Consider the following 21,907-nt stretch of genomic DNA (forward strand, 5'->3'; position numbering starts at 1 on the left):
GCCACCATACGCTCTGATCATTCTTCACGCCTTGTGATGTGGCGGCCTCACCATTCAGAAAGAGCGAGAATAACCTTGAAAGCTTGTGATTTCCATGCCCGTCTGTAGTTACTGCACACTTCATGCAGGCAGACTGTGCAGTACGAGAAGCGAAGCAAGGCTTCGCATTCTCGTGCGGTGGCGGACTTGCTGCACAGCTTCCCACCTATTTCAGGAGTACTATTGGTCGAAATGGTCGTGACGTCACAGTGCGCGAATTTCAAACGGGGCCAATTGTACTTCGGCTACTAACCATGCAACCAATTAAAGGGGTCGTATAGTGATGCTCCAAGTAAGTGGGACTGAGTTTAGTTAATTGGTTACTTAACCAATTAGCCTAATTAACCTTTCTAGTCAGACCACATAAATAAATAAAACCGAGTAGGAAATGGGTTGGGTTTGGGAACCGAACCCCGGTCTCCAGAGTGCGAGACGAGCACGCTACCACTCCGCCATGCCAGCTCGATCGTTTGGAATGAACAAAGGCGCGTCTAGTGAATACGGTGTCTTCGTTCACTCCCATCTTTCTCCCTTCCCGTTACGGCAAGGTTTAGGTGTCCACCGAGATATGCGAGACTGATATATTTCCTTTCCTCAAAAACCAATTTACCGACGAGCAAGGCGTAGAACCGAACGGGTGATGGCGTTCTACGGACTCCCTGGCAGCGTTGCAAGACGCTGTCGCGTTCCGCTCTTAGAGGCGAAGCTTAACAACTTAACACACATCAGTGACCCAAGCAGCAACACTGTGCTTAAGGCTTTCGCCTCACCGCACTTTAGGTCAGCAAAGTGCCCCCCTGAATTTTGCTTTCGCAAATACCGGGCTTAACCAAGCTAAGCCACAGCCATTTTTTGTCCGAATGGTACCCGGCAGAAAAACAATTCTCCCAGCATCTAGGGGGGAATTGAAACCAACGCAGGTGAAAATACGTTTTCTAACGCTTCAGAGCAACCGGTCATTGCTGCCCTATTTATGAAATTCCATCAATTCACTTGACCAGGTGCAGCTAGCAGAATCCTAGACGGGCTTAGCTACAGTAAATGCCACTCTTAAATTTCTGCAGTTTCGAAGCCCTTTTCTCGATAAAAGTGACATATTTGCTAACTTGGCTAAGTAATCTCTCAACGCAGTTCTCCTGGTATACTCGCTTTCAGTATCCTCTGCGGCTTCCATCTTGCGTACAGAATATTGGTCCACCCTGGATGTTGGTTATTTATTTATTTATTTATTTATTTATTTATTTATTGATACTGCAGGCCAATAAACTGGCCCTAGCAGGAGGGGCAATACAGTAGAGTGTGACAATGCAAAAAAACAAAAAAAATACTAACGAAAAATAATGCTGGGTGTAGCAGTGTTACTCAATCAATACATTCTGACACCACCACAATAACTAACAAAACATGAAGAGCGGCACATGTGAAATAACAAACAGCGGGCAGTTTTCACGCAAAACAACAGAACTGTTTATTTTTTGAAAAAAAAAAAAAGACATGACAGAGTGAAGAAGTTAGGAAAACATAGCAGATTGCGAACACTGCTTTTGTTTCAGTTAGTTTATAGAAGAAAGATGTTTTTCCAGCTCTTCTGCTAAGTTTTGTGACTGCAATACCTCGACAGGTATAGAATTCCATTCGTGTATAGTACGCGGGAAGAAACTATTCATGAAATGGAGCAGTAATTCTCTGTCATCGCGGTGGACACCCGAACCGCACCGTAAAGCATTTCATGCTTAAATATTGTGGCATGTATGTGCTTTTTGCACGCGTTATTAGAATTCGGAAATTATAACTCCGTGCATTATCACACGCACAGCTCGACTGATATCTTGATAAACATTGAGAAGGCACTGGCAGCAGTTATTTTTGTGACTCGTTTGGAGACCAACCGGCGCTTGCATGCCGGTCGCGTAGGAAGGCTTAGAGAGTCTCGTTAAATCTTGTTGAAGGGATACTGAGGCGGTTTTCTAATCAGTATTTTTTTAGGATTTTGAAGTCGTGTCATTGCTGATCACGTCTATGAAATTATTTTTTCGGTTTTGGCTAAAATAGTGGTGCAATCACCAATTAAAAAATGGCTGAGGCTTAGCTTAGGTTAAGCCTAGTCAGATGCGAAGCATATTGTCGCCGAGTTGCATATCGAGCACGCCGCTTGGCTAGACGTTCTTCACGCTCTTCGTCAGTCTCTGTAGCACGCCGCAACTTTTGCTTCTCATTCCAACGAGCAGCCCTGTCTCCAGGAGGCATCTCTATCCCGTGTACGCCTAGCAGAGGCAGGCGCACCCCCTTGTATACCGCCGCTCCAGCATCACGTGTTCACTACAGCGCACCTAGCGGCAGAAGCAGGAAACACATTGGTCGCGACGCCTCGCGCGACGGCGCGAGCTGGGGCCCCGTTTCTCCTATGTCGTTACGTCACGCATCACGTGGTCCTCCTTGGTCGCGACGGCTCGCGCTACGGCGCGAGCTGGGCCCCCGTTTCTCATCTGCTGTGACGTCACGCACCACGTGGTCATCCTTGGTCACGACGCCTCGCGCGACGGCGCGAGTTGGGCCCCCGTTTTTCATCTGCTGTGACGTCACGCATCACGTGGTATGACATGGAGGTCACGAAAGGTCAATGGTAACGACACCGCCGCGCTCGAGGAGCTGGGTTGGGCTATTTTAGTATGCTTCGCATAAAACGCGATGTTCAAATCTCCCGCGCGAGAGTAGGAGAGGAGAACAGCGGAGAGGGAAACCTCGTCCATGTCGGCCAACGTGACGTCACGTTGAGGAGCCGGGGATACTTCGGCGCGCCCGACGAGCTTTCAGCGCGCGTTTTTTCTCGTGCTGCGTGCGTTGTGACGTACAAAGCGTGTCAGCCGACCTTGAGAATCAGATTCAACACGAGGTACTACTCTGCGTTCGTGTCCATGAACAAATACGGCCGAGACTGTGTCGTCTTCCACTGCTTTTCGCAAGATCATAAGCTCGCAGCGCAAGCGCTCGATGCTGTGACGAAGAATTCAAGCTGACCAAAGCAAGCCTACTCTGCTCGAAGCACTTTCGTAAGAGCGGTTACATGCAGAGCTTGTCCCTAATGGGACCTCTGAAGATTTCTGTCGAAAAGGCGCGGCTGAACCATGACACAGTTCCTTCGATTTTCTCGCGCATGAGAGGCATATGTCACCATTCCGAAGAAGCGCCTAGCTCTTTTTAAAGTAGAAACATGCTCACTTAGCCCCTGAAGAAACCTTATAGAGGCTTAAGAATGTGTCGCTTTCCTCAGCTTAGGTGCGACCAGACCGCCTGAGACGTGCAAGGCTCGGTTAGTGATTTTATACTCGGTTCGACGTGTACAAGCAAGCAAGCAGAGCAAAGCACAATAAAGGAAAGCAATGTTGTTGTTGTTGTGACTGAGAGAAGGATGAAAGGAAATTGCACGGGCCTGCTACTGGCTCGAGCCAAGCCACCACCGCTGCCACGTGCAGATAGAGGAGAGATAGAAGAGCAGAGGAAAACAAGCAACAAGGAAAACAAGGAAAGCAAGCAAGCATCGAAGCTCTTCATATGCGGCATCTCGTTTAATCGTGGCTAAGCGATTAAAATGAAAGCGTTCGACGTTGATTTCGGATGCAAATTTATGAGAGAAATGAATGGCAACGGAGATTTTGCAAAAAAAACACCGCAACCTTACTCGGTTTCTTCATCAAGTTGTGGCAGCGGGCGAGTTGCAGCTAGCTTGGCTTTTAAACACACATATAGTAGTTGGCAACTACTTCACTGAACCTAAACTGCAAATCTAGGAAGGGCGAAGGTTTCCGAGGCAGCGATTAATATTTTCTGGCATCTGCTGAACGCGCCAAGCAGCTGCCTTGTGCGCGTATTTGGCTTGGTTTCCAGCGCACAATGATTGCGTCACTATCCTGTGGTCACATGCCTCGCAGTGCTTGGCCACTGCGCTTCGCTAATTTTGACATCAACTCTGTGCTCCTTCATCGTTTCCTTGAAATACTTTCTTGCCCCAACCTGCAACGCCGGGTACTGAGAACAGGATTTTTTGTACACAGTGCTTTGGGCCTTTTCTTTAGGATGACGCTCTTCCGGGCGAGCCAGGAGGCGTCCGGGTGGTAATTGACTTGAATATTGTTCGCACCCCTTCCTTTCCGAGAATACGAGCCGAGGTTGTGCTGGCACCTTTTACGCATGGTCTGCATCGCGTCTTTGACGCTGGCGTACGCTTGTGCTAGGCGTAGAATTTTTTGCTTGTGTCTTTTTGGTTTCAGGCGATACGTGGAATGAGCAAACTGTAGTATCCTTTTCTTCGGAGGTCAGTAAGAAAAATAGTCGCCGTATTCGCTTTTACAACGACACGGAAAGCTGCGATCTGCATTCAACGCAGCGCCGGATCCACATCGGCAGCTTCTCCAGTACTCAAAGTGACGTCACGACCTCTCTTGACCAATCACGGGCGGCGGCGCGCCGCACGGCGTGCCCCGCGGCACAGGCCGCATATTTCGGCTAAAAAAAGGCAATTCGCGCTTGTTTTTGCCTTATTTGGATGCGATATTCCAGTATGCAGCATTGAAAACTATAGGACGCCGCTGCCAGCCCGATTTTCAAAAAAAGTGCTTCAGTCTCCCTTTAAGTCTCGTTCGGTGCCCGGATGTTCTCGTTTGAGAGCCCAGATGATGGCTCTCGGTCTCGCTGTGACGTCACCACACTGCCGACAACGGGAGCTAAAAGCATTTCGTGCTTAAAAAACTTCAATCCCACAACTGTTGATCCCAAGAAACAAAAGCGTGCTGCAGTGAGGCTCCCGAAGGACTTGAATTTGCCCTCTTTGAGCAAAGCTCTGAAGGAGGTGAAAAGTGCAAGTTTGGAAGTTTTTTTTTTTTTCAGAGAAAACGCACAAAGAAGGATGCCCTTTTCGTCTTATAGTATCAGACAAAAACAGCTGGCAGAGACTGCTTGGAACATTCCTGCTAGAGCATTTGAACAAGCTAGTAGTGAACGATCCTTTTCTAGTGCGGAGTTCCAGAGAAGTCATAGAAGTGCTGGAAACGGGGCTGCCAAGTGGCACTACGGCCCTGTCCGTGGATATAGAAGACATGTATTATTCTATTCCACACGAGGGGCTGTTCGCTGCCATCAGGGACAGCATCGAGCTTCAAGGGAAGTGAGATTCCAGAATTTAGCCGGCCTAGATACGGGAAGATTCCTGGAACTGTTAAATTTTTACCTCAAGTCAACGGCCACATACAAAAGGTAGGCATCTGCATTGGTTCTGGCATAGCACCAGTGTTAAGCGACATTTTCCTGTCTTCCTTCGACAGACGCCTGCAGGAGCAGCTTGAAGACGTAGGCGTAATACATGTGTGCAGATATGTTGACGACTATCTGGCATTCCTGAATGCACTCGAAGGCGATAACTTTAGCAATATCACTCCCAATGTCTTGGCCGCCTTTGCTTCAGTTTCTTGTGGCCTCAAGTTCACATGTGAGACGCCAACAGATGAGCACCTTCAATTTCTTGACCTCTCCTTGCATTTCACGGAAAACAAGATTTGCTGGTGCTTCAAGCATAGAACGAAAAAAGCGCTGCTTCCTTACAGCAGCGCCCGTTCAGAGTTAGTAACAAGAGGGATCACTTCCATGTCCATTTCATCAGCCTTGAAAAAATTGTGCGAGCACAGAGCTAATGATAGCTTTCAATGGCAGCTCCAAAGATTGCGCTCAGCTGGCTACCCACTGGATGTCATTGCGAGCGTGTGTGAAAGTATGCTGCAAAAACTAAAGAAAGGCAACCAGAAGGAAGAACCCGCAGGAAAGAAGAAAAGGATCCACGTAATGCCTTACATCCACAGGCTGTCACATAATGAGAAGAAAATTGCCAGAAGGAAAGAACAAAAGGATCCACGTAATGCCCTACATCGACAGGCTGTCACATAATGTGAAGAAAATTGCCAAGAGGAAAGAAGAAAAGGATCCACGTAATGCCCTACATCCACAGGCTGTCACATAATGTGAAGAAAATTGCCAGAAGGAAAGAAGAAAAGGATCCACGTAATGCCCTACATCCACAGGCTGTCACATGATGTGAAGAAAATTGCCAAGAAGTTTGACGTCAATGTAGTGTTTTCAGCCCCATGCAAACTGTCAAAGGTGTGTGCAAAGATGCAAGTCCGGAGCCCTCCACTACGGCGTCTCTCATAGCCTTAGTCGCTTTGGGACGTTAAACCTCAAAAACCAAAAACCAAACCAAAGATGCAAGAAAAGGAAAAGAAGAGCCAATGCGTCATCAACCATGAAAAAAGTATACTGATTGTGTTTCAGGGGTGGTTTACAGCATTCCGCTGAGTTGCGGTAAAGTATACATTGGACAGACTGGAAGATGTTTTAACGAAAGAGCGCAAGAGCACTGGCGGAACGTGAACAACAAAACAGATGGATTCTTGGCTGATCACTGCAAGAAATGCGAGAAGAAAGACTGCGCACCGTGTTTTGAAAGGACAAGGTTTTTGGCAAGGGCAAAAGATAAATGGAAAGATTAGTTACAGAAGCCTTTTACATAGGCACATCAGACACATGCGTCAGCAAGACGTCTATATCCCTGACCTCGGAAGAATTCTCTCTTTTGAATGGTTTCGTGTAGGTTGCCCTGTTGGCAAGTCTTTGGTCACCTTCTGTGAGGTTTGACAGGAAGAAACTTTGAGAAAAATTTCCGGTCTGAATCGGTTTTCTTTAGGGCTTTTTTCTTCATGTATAGAAAACACTCTTTATTTTCGTTCTGCCTTAGAGGTTTTTAAAAGTTTTTTCATTTCATTCAGAATTTATTTAAGACAACGAAAAGGTTGTCCAGGGTGACGTGGCAAAAGGCATACTTTGCCTGACGAGGCCACGCCACCCGGATGACAGGCGGCACCACAGGCTACAAAAACCAAGAAAGAGCATTACATAATAGAAACACACATTCAATATTTTTTTACACAATACATAAGACATCCTTACAAAACACAGGCTTTCGGCGGAAAAACAAACAGCATACTTCAAAACACAATTCGACCATAGCAGTATTTACAAAACATACACTAGTGATAGGTATACGTTCAGTTTTCACCTTTAAGGTTCATTTATGAGCATTGCTTTAATTAGCATTTTGTATTTACGTATAGAGGGAGTGCTGCGTACAGTATCCAGAATAATAGGGTATTGATTAATTAAGTCAGGAATTTGCCATCCTAACCTCTGAAAACCGTAATTTGTGCGTACACGAGGTGTTTCCATACATTGTTTCCGAAGTTCGTATGTGCTAAGTTTAGTGTGATAGGTGGTTTCGAAGGTTATTTTGTCTAGTTTGTACTGGCGTAATATTTCCAGACATAGTTTGTATGTGTGCAGTTTACTTATTTCTAGTATTCCATAAGACCTAAACAAAGGCCGGCAGCTGTGCAATAACTGTATTTTCCCAATAGCTCGTAATGCCCGCTTTTGAATTGCAAAGAGGGAATCTCGATTTGTTTGTGTCGTCGTTAACCATACAAGGGAACAGTAGCTTAAACGGGAATGTATTAATGAATAATATATTTGCCGCTTTATGGACGCCGGGAGATAATATCTCAATTTGTTTAAAAATTTGTTTAAAAGTTTTCTGGTAGTTTTAGTTCAGTTTGGATCCTCTTAGGTTTATCAATGTGTTTTAAGTTTTACTTTTTCTCGAATTTTCACCGTGTTTTGACGAAGCCTTCTGAGATGATGCACGAATGCTCTCTGTGGTTTGTAGATTATGACGTAGTGTTGTTCACTGTTTAATTTGTTTTGACGCCGCCTTCTTGTGGTGGTGCGTTCTTCTCGGTTTCGACCTGGTACTTTGTTGTTTTTCACGGTATTTTAGACTGACGCAAGCGTCAAGTGCTGTAGAAAGATTTGTGCATTGTTGATTTTAGAAAAATCGATTCTTCATCTCGTCGTGAGTTGTTTCATGTTTGGTTTCACTTTTAGTAACCTTGTATGCGTTGCTGCGCATTTTTCACTTGTTTGATAGGGAGGGGCCGGCCCAGTGATAGATACAATTGTGTTTTCATGTTTTTGTGTTGAATTTGGAGATGGCATAATCTCGAAATTATCTTGTGCAATGTACCGGTTTGTCACAGAGAGCGCTTAAATACGGCTTGCGTATTCCTGAAAAATTAAGTTGTCAGTCTGCGCTTCTAAGTGTCGTGAATGTGTCTCCCTTGTGTCCTAACCCTTTCGCGCAGTTAAATCTTTATTTCAGGAATGGGAGGCGGCCCTGCTCAGCTGCCAGGAACTATCGGCCCAACAGGCCCTGGTTCGGAGGACTTGTGTAGCGGTCATGGCCAACGGGATCCCGGAATGAGGGACTCCGCCTAGTATTGTAAGGGGTGAGACCCATTAGTGGCCTCTCCCTGAGCACCTCTCGGTAAATTACTAAATAAATGCTTTTCACCACCACCACGTCCGGTATAACGCTGTCTTCCACGAATAACGCGGCAACTAATCAGGACAGGAGAAAACGAATGGCAGCATCAGATAGAGGGGACAAACGTAATCCTGACGACTAGTTTGATGACTGTACAGTGATTAGTTCATTAATTATAGCGAAAAAACAAAACAAGCAAATGTGTCGACGTCACATCAGAGGTCGTCATGGTAACGGCGCGCGCGCTGGTGGCGCCACCTGCGCGCGCGTGCCTCCCTTGTGTGAGACGCCCCGCGGCTGTTAAGCGAGTCTGTTGCGCGCAACCTCCCTCCTAATGTGTCGCCGTACAAATGTAGGCTAGAATCGCAGTCGGTCAGGCCAAAGGCTTTCGCCTTGCCGCTCTTTAGATTGGCAAAGTGTTCCCATAATTCTTCTGGGCAGGGGTGAATTCTCTGAAACTCGGAGCCACACGTACAGTCAGTATCTGTTTATTTCCGTAACCAGAGACGTTCCCTATTTCGCAGGACGTAAGGGGCGTGCCCTGCGAGGTGTCGCACCGTTGAAGGGCAGGCTTGTTGCTCCCTACTTCGGCACAGGTGATTGGGTCAGGCCTGTGTACTGTAATCGGGAAAAAAGAGCCTCAAGGTTAGGTCAAGGGCACTCAGCTGAATGATATAAAAACAGACGCACCAGTTGTCAAGTTCAAAAATTTTCCGTGAAATGCCAGGCCATTCGAAGGGCCTGTAATTGTTTCATTTCTGATAACGAATTTGCGAGGAGAGCCAGCCATTGGGCTTCTTCCATTCGTGTGTTTGTGCTTGTTTGATATAATGAATTCGGATTAAAGAGCGCAGAAAGAAACCCGAGATGTATGCCGTTAAAGAACCTGAATTGTCACGCATATTCTTAAAACCGAGCACTCTTAAAAACCAACTATAGTTGAGTACAACATTAAAAAATTACGAGGAACTTTAGCGGCTAAAGTGGTGAAAGCGAAAGCCTGAGTTCTGCATTCTGCTACGCGATTGTTCACTGCACATTCTGTTGGGGCATTAATTAACTGCCAATTAATGACGCTTAAGCTTCGCCTTTAGGAGTGGAACGCGACAGCGTAGCGCTGCCAGGGAGTCCACGGAACGCCACCACCCGTTCAGCGCGATGCCTTGCCCTTTGAACGCAACGCTTTTTGAGGACAGGAAATGGCGCTGTAATTCTCTGTCATGTCGGTGGGTGGTGGTGGTGAAGACATTTATTAAACCATAGGGAGAGGTGTTGGGGTTCGTGACTTGAAGGGTCACGCCCTTACAACCACTAGGTGGGATGCCTAGTCAGGTACCCCATTGGTGTTTGCCGCAGCCCGGGCGCGCTGCGTTAAGGCCCTTTGGGCCTCGAGGGTGCAGCAACCGGACAGGGTCGCCTCCCAGTCCTCTCGGGTGGGGTGACACCTGAACCGCACCGTACAGGAAGGCAGGAAGTGAAGGTGAAAGAAGAAAGAGGGGGCCGTAATGAAGAAAATGAAAATTGTATTTGAGGAAAGGAAATCACGCCGTAACTTTCTCACATATCTCTGTCGACACCAGTCGAAAATTGTATTTGAGGAAAGGAAATTGCGCAGTAAATGTCTCACATATTTCGGTGGACACCCGTCAAAATTCGCGCGCAGTGCCGTCACGACGATTTCGACCAATATGAAACGCGGACAAATTTGCTATCGTCTTGGTCAGGACAGTAAGCCATTAAAGGCTTTCGCCTTGAAACAGAAGATGACAACAGTGGGCCACTGGCTAGGCCCGTGTACTGTCAGTGCACGTTAAAGAACCCTGGGTGGTCAAAATTTCTGTTACGGCGTCCCACACAGCCTGAGTCGCTTCGGGACGTCAATCCTCCATACACTCACGGCCCGCGGCGTCCTCTATTAACCGCAACAATCACAAAAATTCTGCGTGCCGAGACGCGCGTCTCCATAACGCGTCCGCCGAAGCGACTACGCCGGCTAGAAAACTCTGCTCTTATCAACGCTGCACACGAACCCACCATGTAAGGAAGCTAACTGGAATGTTCGTATATGGAACCCCAGACATAGCACCAGAAGCGGATTTCAAATGCGCACCAAAAAATACGTTACATTTTTTTTTTAACGACTTTTATGGGAGGCATTCTGGTGACTGAGCCAATACAGCATGCTTTTAACACAAGCAGACCTCATTTTGCGCTGTGGTCTAGAAAATCTGCTTACTTCGTTCACATGGCAGCTGCGGAAGTACGGTTTGGTTGGTTTATGGGGTTTAACGTCCCAAAGCGACTAAGGCTATGAGAGACGCCGTAGTGGAGGGCTCCGGAAATTTCGACCACCTGGGGTTCTTTAACGTGCACTGACATCGCACAGTACACGGGCCTCGAATTTCTCCTCCAAAGAAATTCAGCCGCCGCGGCCGGGATCGAACTCGCGTCTTTCGGGCCAGCAGCCGAGCACCATAGCCACTGAGCCACCGCGGCGGCCCTGCGGAAGTACCACATGGTGGCTTTGGTTGCTTTCTTTTTTTTTTTTGAAAACGGAAAGGGGGCAGGAGCTTTTTCACTTTAAGGTGGGCACTTTTAACACCCCATTTTGGTTTTCGAGGGAAGGAAAAGGTGGACACCTCAACCGCGCCGTGAGGGAAGGGAGGAAGGTGGGAGTGAAAGAGAAAAAGAGGTGCCGTAGTGGGAGGTCTCCGCAATAATTTCGACCACCTGGGGATGTATAAATTGTGGTTTTTGAGGAACGCGAATGGAGCCACTGCTTCATTTCTTGGTGGACACCCCAACCGCTCCGTGAGGGAAACGGGGAAGGTGGGAGGGGAAGGAGAAAGAGAAAAATTTGGAGGACGCTTAAGCTTCGCCTTCAAGAGTGGAACGCGAAGCGTCTTACAGCGCTGCCAAAGAGTCCAAGGAACACCCCATCGCCCGTTCGGCGCGACGCCTTGCCCGTTGGACAAATCGTAAATTGTTTTTTTGAGAAAAGGAAATGACGCGGTCTCACTTGTCTTAGTGGACATCGGAACCGCGCATGATACGCAGCACCCGATTATCGGTCGCCGGTTCGAATCCCAGCGTAATTAGTACGTTTATACTGCGCAAAACATTAAATCGTATGACACCATATGGCGGGGATTTTGACATCGTACGTACACGGGCCTCTAAGGAAAGGAAAGGTGCATAAGTGGCCCCATGGCGCAGTGCACACCTTAGTCACGAAACGATAAAGATCGGGAGCTTCGAAGGCAAAGTAAAGGCGCATAATTGACGCCCTGAGACAGTGGAGCCCTCAGTCGTGCTTTAAGCTGCGTGGCGGTAGGCACAGATGTGTGCTGCACGCGTTGCCATTGACAACGTTGTGGCGTGGCAGACACGCGGCACTGGAGCAATAGGCCGCAGAGCTTTACGCACTCAACGTTACAGACGCCAGCCTTCGCTCTCTAACCAGGTTCAAATGTAGTTGAGCCGCAGCCAATTTTTATGCGAAGCATATTACTAGAATTACACCACAGCCCGTCGAGCGCGGCGGTGGAGCTACCATTGACCTTTAGCGTGACCACGTGACACCACGTGACAACATGACGTCACAGCAGAGGTGAGATGGGCTGCCGGCTCGCGCGGTCGGCCGCGGCGGTGGAGGCTCGACATCAGAGGCGCGGCGGCTGACCACGTGACGCTACAGCAGCGGTATAAAGCTGAGCTTGCCTCGCTCTCCGGGCACTTACGAGGCGGCCAGGTGTCCCATGTATTACCAAGCCTAGCCATCAATATGCTTTGCATCTGACTAGGCTTAACCTTAGCTAAGGCTCAGCCATTTTTTATTGCGAAAGCAATACTACTACCAAGAACGGCCTTTCGCGTAGCGCCGGCCACTTGGCACGTTTGACCTTTAGAATGACCCCCGACGTCATGCCATGCCTAGTGACGTCACAGCGTGACGTCATACCAGGAGCGAGAGACGGTCTGCCAACTCGGCTCGTCGGGTAACGGCGGCCGCATGGCACGGCGCTCCGCGCTCTTCCCACTAGAGGCGCTGCATATGCAGTATAAAACACCTGATTTCGCAGCCTACCAGGCTTAATCAAAGCTAAGCCCCCACCGATTTTTTTTTTGTTTGACTCTATCAACAAACCAGAGGTATCAAAAATATTGAGCTTATAATTTCGTCTCGTGATTAACTGCTTCTTTGGGTCGCAAAAAAATTATACGGTCAACTTTCTGTCTCGGAGGGCTGTTCGGTGGTCCCCAATGTGGGCTGAGCCTCACTGCATAGAATCATTGGATAATTTTTCAGTGACTGTATCACTGCAGACGCAAAGACACCGCCAAGCGACCGAGTGCGAGGGGTCGCCACTCAAAATATATTCCGGACGACATCAGAAATTTGCAGCGATTCCTTCAGATTATGGTGACCCCCTTCCCAATAGCGAAATGCGGTACATGTCGAGCGGGGGGGGAGTGAAATTTCTCTTGCAATATTTTGTCACCCCGAAACAGGGAAATAGAGTAACTGATACAAGTTGAAGTTGAAATACATATTTATGTAAACATGTGCTTGACGCATGTTGGCCTTAGCTGCCTATGTGCCGCTAAACCCAGCACAACACAACACATATAACTGTGTAAACAAAACTATTTCATACGTACACGAAACAATGGCGCGTGCAGCTGGCGCCGAAGCTATAACCGAAGCATTCGTCGCCGCCGTGAACCGCCTGGTTAGCTCTGACTTTTCGGATGCTTGGAGTGCTTGCAGCTAACACATCCTCAGACAGAGTTGCCAGAAATTTTATAAACGTATACATCGCGACGCGACGAATCGTTTGGCACCATCCGGAATCCCCCCCTCCCCGCAACAAATGGTTCGGCCCTAATGGCTGTCTTGAAGGTAGGAATGCATGGTTTTGGCGGCGGATAAAGGTCGTCGTTGCGAATCCCACACACATTTTGCTCTTCATCGCAATCAGTAATTTTATTCCCAGGAACATGCCAAGTGATTTGACACCAGTTGGAACATTTTGAGTTAAACGGGTGGTCCCCAACCTTTATGCAAATGGCTGTCCTGGGGGGGGGGGGGGGGGGGGGGGCACTTCGATGGTCGATATACTGGCCCATATATAGCGATCGAAAGTAGAAATTCCTGCTGCTATGTGATATAGTGTGTTAAAAGGCAATTTCGTTGGACCTGGCATTTCTGGCTACAGAACGAGAGGTCCACTTTCTACGCACCTCGCATACAACGAATTCAATCCGCACAATTAACCGTCTGGCTCATTACATGTGGCCTCGAATGCATATGCTTTTCAAGCGCAGGATATTGTTCAATATTGTGAGCAAGCAGTATAATATCCGAACACACTCACGTGCAGTTTCAAAAATTACGAGGAACTTTAGCGGCTAAAGTGGTGAAAAGCGAAAGCCTGCGTGCTGCATTCTGCTAAGCGATAGTTCACTTCACATTCTGTTGGTGCATTAATTAACTGTCAGTTAATGACGCTTAATCTTTGCCTTTAGGAGTGGAACGCGACAGCGTGTTGTATCGCTGCCAGGGAGTCCACGAAACGCCACCACCCGTTCGGCGCGGTGGTGGTGAAGAGCATTTATGTAGTTATTTACAGAGAGGTGCTCGGGGAGAGGCCCCTAATGGGTCTCACCCCTTACAATACTATAGGCGGAGTCCCTCATTCCGGGATCCCGTTGGTCGAGACCGCTACACAAGTCCGCCGAACCAGGGCCTGCTGGGCCGATAGTTCCTGGCAGCTGAGCAGGGCCGCCTCCCAGTCCTCTCGGGTAGGGGAAGGGGTGATTGGGGGGAGAGAAGGATTTCTTCTGCATGCCCAAACCATGTGGAAGGTGTCGGCCACCTCCCCACAGAATGAGCAGCGGCCGTCAAAAGAAGGATTAAAGTGCTTGAGAACCGCCGGGCACAGCAGGGTGTTTGTAAAAAGCCTGAGGAGAATTCGTTCGCCAGCTTTACCCAGTCCATTCATAGGAACTGGGAAATCGCCGGTGTTCGGCACGATAGTGCTCAGTAATTTCTTTAAAAGAAAGGAGAGGGCTGTGATCTGGGTTAAGCTCCTCCCAAGGGACGCCTGGTGCCCGGTGAGTGAGTGCGCGGGCTGCCTCATGTGCGGCTTCGTTACCTGGCATGCCTTGGTGGCCGGGGACCCATATGATTGAGCGATGAGTTGGATCGCCGTCGCGAGTACTGCGGTGTAAAATTTGGTGAGCGAGTGGAGTGATCCAACCGAACTCAAAGTTACGACAGGCTCCGCGAGAGTCTGTGAGGATGAATTTAGAGTCGGGATGGGAGGCTGCGAGGGTGATCGCCCCCTCCTCCGCATGCGTTGAGTTGGGCGCTCTGAACGAGAGGCCGTCCACCTGTTTTCCCTCGTGTATGACTGCAGCCGTGTACCATTCCCCCCTGGAGCGGTAGGGGCCTGCAATGTCGACGTAGAAGACGTGTTTCTTTGAGCCATAGTGGCGGTGCAGGGCATTCGCCCGCGCCTGGCGCCGGCCATTATGGTCCTCCTTGTTCATCTTAGTCGGAAGGGGTCGAACGTAGAGGGCGCTTCTCCACAGTTCTGGCACTCGAACCCGTTCCATGGTATGGTGATCATGTCTGATATGTAACCGGTCCAAGAGGCGGCGACCGGACACGGTCTGGGCGAGACGCGTGTATTGGTTAACGAGATGCGCCTCGCGGAGTTCTCGATAGGTGTTCACCACCCCCAACGCGAGGAGTCGCGCGTTGGAAGTGGATATCGGGAGGTCGAGGGCTCTCTTGAAAATTTTGCGGAGTACAATCTCCAAGTGATCTTCGTCATGTTTCCGTAAGCGGAGGTAAGGAGTCGAGTACAGTACTCGACTAGTTACGAAGGCATGCGCGAGCCGCATCGCATCCGTATACTTCGCAACCCTCCTCGCTTGTTGGAAACGCGGCGAACCATTCGGCCCACCTAGTCGCCGACTTTGCGGAGTTTGGCAAGAGTTGTGTCTGCCTTACGATATTAATTAATGAAGAGACCGAGTGTTCGTAGCTCCTTCGCTTCACGGATGGGGCCGCTTGCGAGAGAAAGCTGAACGGAGATTTTGCATTTCGGAGAAGATCGAATATGCACAAATTCAGACTTGGACGGGGAGCACTGGAGGCCGCAGTACGTGGCATAGTGGTCAACTATGCTCGCCGCTGCTTGCAGGCATTCCTCCATCTCTCCTATGTTTCCCGTAGTGGCCCAGATGGTGATGTCATCGGCGTACAGCGCATGCTGAACACCGCCGACAGCCGCCAGCTGTGCCGGGAGGTACATCATAGCAATGTTAAAGAGAAGCGGGGACAACACAGCGCCTTGTGGCGTGCCCCGCGTTCCCATCTCAAACGGGCCGTACTCGGTCTCTTGTATACGTATATAGGCCAATCGGTCTGTTAAGAAATCTTTGATGTAATTGAATGTACGAGGACCACAGTTGGTCTTGCTAAGGTGCTTTAGTATGACGCCGTGTTTTACATTGTCAAACGCACCCTTGAGATCGAGTGCTAGGACTATTTTGTCGTTGTGTGGGTGTTCTATGGGTTCGAGAACCTCGTGATGAAGCTGTAAGAGGATGTCTTGTGCGGACTTACTGGGTCGGAAACCGAACATGGTGTCGGCAAAGGAGCTCTTGCTCTCGAGATATTCTGAGAGGCGGTCACGGACCATCGTTTCCATCAGTTTTCCTACGCATGAAGTGAGGGAGATGGGCCGGAGGTTGTCTGTGTTTACCGGTTTCCCCGCCTTTGGGATAAAGGTTACCAATGATGTCTTCCAATCCGGTGGCAACGAAGTGTCCCCGGTCCAAATGGCGTTAATATATTCGAGTAGGGTTTCGTATGCCCGATCAGGAAGGTTCGCCAGTAATTTGACTGTGACCTTATCCCTCCCGGGCGCCGTCCCCCTGCGCATTTTGGCAAGAGCCGCGCGAAGGTCGTGAAGCTGGAAAAGTTTATCCAGTTCCGGATTATCGCAGCCTGCATACGAATAATCCTGCCCGCGCGGGTCTTGATCCTGATTGAGGTATTGTGAGCGCAAGGTGTTCGCTAGCTGCTTCGTGTTTCCTTGAAAGTTGTGTTTTGCGCGATTGATGTGTTTCTGGGTCTCCGAGCGTGTTTGTGTGGGGTCTATGAGACTCCTGAAGAGCCGCCAAGTGTTGCGGCTGGACATCTGTCTTGCTGCGCTGTTGCATCGATCTACCCAGTTAGTGTCTGCGAGCTGGGCAGCATACTCGGCAGCTTGATGGGTGAGGTCAGAGATGCGAGCGCGGAGTTTACGGTTGTGTTTCTGCCGCCGCCATCGCTTAGTGAGGCTGCGGCGAGCTTCCCAGAGGTGTCTTAGGTGGTTATCCACGTCAGGTGCACGCTCCGTAAGCTGGATATGCTTTTCTTGTGAACGGAGTGTTTGCATGAGTCCGTGTGCCCAAGTGGAGTAGTCCTGTTCCATGAGAGAAGTTACTGGGAGGGCCTGGCGGAAAGCGTTCCAGTCGGGAAGTTTGGCTTGCGCAAGGGGCCGACGTAAGGGCCGAGTGTAAATGACAGTGTTCAATATGCAGTGGTCGCTACCGAGGGTGTCCTCGGTGTTGATCCACTCTGCGTGTTGGATGTGTTTCACGAGGGTAAGGTCGGGGCAGGTGTCCCGAGTGACGGAGTTCCCTACACGTGTTGGGTGGACCGGGTCGGTTAGAAGAGTGATGCCCAGCGTAGATATAAGTTCCGCCAACTTACGACCACGCGTCTCTTCCTTGCAATAACCCCACATGAACCAAGGCCTTGGTTCACCGGACGCGGGCGGCGTTGCTTGCCAATGGGGCCCCGGAATAGGGGCTCCACCTAGTATTGTTAGGGGAAAGGGCCAATAGGGCCTACCCCAATCACCTCTCTGTAAATATTTATTGCATTATAAATGTTTTTCACCACCACCACCCCACATGAGACAGGGCGCGTTAAAATCGCCCACTATCATGAGGGGGTCGCGACCCGCGATCCTTAGCGCTGCGCTAAAGATGTTAGAAAAAAATTACCGACGATTACGTTACTTCCTAATGCGAAATTTGAGCGCAGCAAATAAGCTGTTTCACATTTTCGATAGATTGAGGCAAAGAAATCGAGCAACACATGCATGCGCTATCACAGAATTTTTTTTTTAGCAGACGGAGGACTTCCATCGGTCGTCTCGCTCATGGCTCAGAAAGAACTGGCAGATAATTTCGCAGTGGCGACGGCAGCGGCAATTTCGGCTCGGGCGGTGCACATATACAGATCCGCCGCCACCGATCTGGCTCTCTGATTGCCACCGCACAGGGCGAACGGTAGCGGCAATTTCGGCTCGGGCGGTGCACATATACAGATCCGCCGCCACCGATCTGGCTCTCTGATTGCCACCGCACAGGGGTTGCATTGGAGGAGGAGCGAAGAAAGGAATTAAGTTCGAGCCGGCGCTTTGACAACCGGAGACTCGCAGGAAGAGGGGGGAGGGGGGCGGCGTGTACACCCAGCGGCAAACGATGGGGGCAGAAGCGCGCGCAGCAAGCGGACAACACGATAAAGGGAGGAGGGAAGAGATAGCAGCGACTGACTGATGCCGCTGACGCCGATAGTGAGTCAACCCCAGCTGCGGATGAAAGGGGGGCGGAGCTGGTTACGAGGCCGACGCCGACGACAACGCCGACGACGACGCGAAACCCAGGAACGGACGCCAAAGAGCTGCGCTCTAAAAGTGATGTTTTTGAGTTTCGGGGGGCAGTAGATATTAAGTATGTGTGCGGGGCTATCTGGGGTGGTATTCTGCCGGTGTCGCCTTTTGCGACATGTCGCATATGGGCGGGGCCTAAAAAAGTGCTTACAGATGCTCGAAGAAACGGAAAAAGCCGCCGGCACTTTCGTCTGCGGTGCATTCATTCACTCCGAGAAGCGACAATTTACCACTGCTGATTCACTAGCAGCAGTAGTTTCGTATCTTTCGTAGCAAGAATATTTGCCATCACATGACGTCTAATGTTCAAAAAAACATTTGCAAATTTAATATAAACTCGCTTTACTTCATTTAAGTCTATAAAACACCGCGAAAAAGCTCCAAATCTATTTTTCTTTCGTTCCGGACGGTTGTGCTAGGTTTCGGCTGCGTTTCGGGCAGTTGCAGACGGTAGCAGTGTAGCTGGAGGTCCCATTAGGCTTGCGCGCTCCAGAATCGAGAGCGTATCTAAAAAACTAGGCTGAATTGCAGCTTAAACTTTATCGTCGAAGCAAGGTAAGTCATAGCGAAAAGTAACAACACCAGTAGTTGCCGGTAAACATGCCGACCGGAATCGCAAGGACTGCTGAATTGGCTGAAGCGGGCGGCTCTCGCTTGAAAGGACGTCGCCATGTTTTCACGCCAAGGGCGCAAAAGCCGCAACTGCCGATTGCGTTCGTACCCTAACGGTAGCCCGTCGCCCGCGCGAATCGCTTCAGCGCATTCCGTTGTTCGACTAAGCGTAGTAAATTGGGGCGACGTCACGACGACGTAGCAGGAAGGCGGATCCGTGTTGTCACGCCGCCGTCACCGCGGCTCGAGCCAATCAGCGAAGTGCGACTGCGACATGTCGCAAAAGGCGACACCGGGAGAATACCACCCCTGTTCGCCACATGGGAAGGACAGAGACCATCACGTACGAATATTCCAGATTTAGGTCGAGATCAACCTCCTGCGCTGTGTAATCCTTATGGACTAGGATACAGGTTGTGGGAATCTGGCTTTCCGCCGTCGCCTTTGCGCGGCTCTGCCGGCCTCCCGCGTTGTTTCTCCTCTTTCCCTTGCTCCCGCCTCAGGCGGTGGAGAGGCGGCTGGGTGACTAATCACTGTCATTTAGCCACAGCTCCGCCCCGGCTCCCCAAGGGCCTTTGCCATTGGCGCCTTTTGGCGGGAATTTGGGACCCGCTTTGGGCGGCCGCGCGCTGCGCGACCGTCCGAGCGGGGCCCCGAGAGAGAGAGATCCCTCCGAGACAGCGTAAGGTGCGTACGTTACTGTTTGTCCGTGCCGGCCTTTGCCGTTCGGACCAGTGCTTACTCGAGCTCGCCCGCACGTGTCCTCTGACCTGCAGCGGCTCGAGCCTGTCCAGCGGGGTCCAGCGACCTCTGACAGGCGTACCTTGCGTTGAATGCCCACTCTCTCTCGCAACCGGCCCAACGGTCGACACGAGAGAGAGATCACAGCACTGCCGCGGGGACATTCTCCTGCAGCGGCGTGCTAGCGGTGCGCATTACTCGAGTCGCTTCGTGCGCGCAGCGGAGCCTTGCTCCTCGCGCGCCCCCGGGACGGGGTGACTATTGAGTGTGTGTGTATCAGCTGGAGGACGATGTGAATAAACGTCTCCTTTGTGAACTTGGAGGCCTATTTCTTTGCGGCGAATCGCTCTCCTCCCAGCGGAGGTTGAGTGCGCCGCATCGGTGTCCCAGTGTGTGTTGTTGAAGATGGGGCTTCTATCCCACCGCTGGAACCAGAGTTGAAGACGGAGGGGTCCTGGAGATGACTAACTCGTTTAGCCTCACAGGTACCGGCTCCGAATGACGATGTCGGACTGCGTTATCGAGGAAACTGTACAGAAGGGTTTATTCTACATATTTACAGATGAGAATCGAATGCAATGCAATGCAATGCTCCGATCACACAACATCCCGTTAAATACGGTTCGCGTTCCCCAAATCCCTGACTAGGGAACTTAGGTCGAATAACGTTGTCCAATCGGATGGGCCATTGATGACGCTGGCGGTACCACCCCCGGCACGGGGCGGTGCTGAAGCTCTCTCGCTCTCTCACAGCTTGGGGGATGAGAAGGGGAAGACAGTCATCAAACACAGATGCGTCACCTTGACCACTGCCGCAAGTGTTCTGTGCGTTGCCTCCGTGGGAAAGCAGAATCCCGCAGTCTCCTCGCAGGTGGTTTAACTTTCTCGAACTCCCCCGCCGGATGGCCGAAGCACGAGACCCCTTCGACACAGCGTCTTTCAATTAGCAGCCTCGCTCAGCGTGACCTTGCGTAGCATCATCCCGTTCGGTGACCCGAAGGCCGACTCGGCCAACGTATACCGCTGCTTCCGCCGTGCTGCTGCTATGGCAAGCTCTCGCCGCATCTTTGCCTAACGACGACAGTCGTCTGACAGTAATTTCTCCCAGGCCCGTGGGAGACGGTCTCCTTCGATCGGTTCGGAGGTTCGGTGATTTGGAGTGCAACACCCCCGGCCGTCGTCGTCTATGCTTCTGCCGCCGGCGCCAGGCCTCGTCATATCCCTTGCTTTGCGATGAGTCACATCCGGATCTCAGGACCACGTTGTCCACTCTTAACAGCTCGTCCGCGGCCCGAAAAATCTCGAATGGCCAGCGTTCACGACCGCTGGGCAGGAAGAGATGAGGCCGGAGTCGGGTGGAAGGGCTGGTTTCCAGAAATGGCATCCAAGCTCGAACATTCAACAAAGAATGGCATCAGTGGACTGTTCCACGAGACAGGGCACTGACCCACAAGCAAGCGCTCGGAATTTGCCAAAGACCCACCAGGCTTTCTACAATGACAATAAATGTTTAATAAAACATTACTGAATTTTGGCGTACTTTTGGTGCCAAGAAAGCGCAAAATATCCCCTTTGAAATCGCCAAAGACGGACTGCTTGGACCAAGGTTAAAATCAAAAACCCACACACAGTAGGTGGTCCTACCAAGTACTCCTGTCTACAACAATCGGCTGAATCCATCAGCATTTCCGTGCGGTTTTCCGTTCCTGAAACGCATCGAGAAATTCTGTTTTTGGAGAGCAGGACTCCGTCTAAGCAAGCGACCATTTTTGGGGGGACAAAACTGTCATAAGCATGTTTGAGACGATGATCAGTCTCAAATATGAACTTTGCGCTGTTCAAGTAGCTCTGGTAACCCGACAACATCTGTGCCGTCTAAACCAAACGCGCGCTCTTTGTCTAAAGCGCTTAACGCTTCTCTACATGTCAGCCTGCGGCTGATGTACTGAACATGGTGCTCTTCGTGGCCGTCGCCAACTTGACTTAAAATAGCACCCAGTCCTCTATCACTGGCGTCCCACTGAGCTTCTTTAACAAAATAAGTGGCCCGAATCAAAGGTCTGGACACGAGCGCATCTCTCAGGCTCCTTAAAGAGTTCTCTCTTAGGTCATCTCAGTATACGTCAGTGAGGCTCCCTTTTCGTAAGGTGTCAGTCAATCAAGGGATCTACGCTCCGCCTACGCGACGTTAAGCGTAGTTCTACTCGAGCTGCACTCCTGTGAGTGCCCTTATCTCTTGGTAGCATGGGAAATCGACACCTGTGATTTCTAAACTCAGTGACGCCCTAGCCTTTCTAACTCAGTGACGCCCTAGCCTTTCTAACTCAGTGACGCCATAGCCCTTGTCTAAGGT

The 21,907-nt window shown here is 50.2% G+C and overlaps 1 protein-coding gene across 2 annotated transcripts in view; it reads right to left on the reverse strand.

Moving 5' to 3' along the window:
* Nucleotides 1-21,907, reverse strand: part of LOC149333007 (uncharacterized) — a 68,355-nt gene that overhangs the window by 14,329 nt on the left and 32,119 nt on the right. Inside the window, exon 7 of one of the 2 annotated variants that reach the window (XM_089555953.1) lies at nt 8,934-9,079. The exons of the other annotated variant lie outside the window; for it this stretch is intronic. Within the exon in view, the coding sequence (XP_089412079.1) occupies nt 9,044-9,079 (36 nt within the window). The 3' untranslated portion in view covers nt 8,934-9,043. Of the gene's footprint in view, nt 1-8,933; nt 9,080-21,907 lie in introns of those variants that run through there. 2 annotated transcript variants of the gene reach the window in all.

This window comes from Amblyomma mixtum, chromosome 8 (assembly GCF_055824585.1).
Source record: "Amblyomma mixtum isolate Tamu chromosome 8, ASM5582458v1, whole genome shotgun sequence".
Lineage (NCBI taxonomy): Eukaryota > Metazoa > Arthropoda > Arachnida > Ixodida > Ixodidae > Amblyomma > Amblyomma mixtum.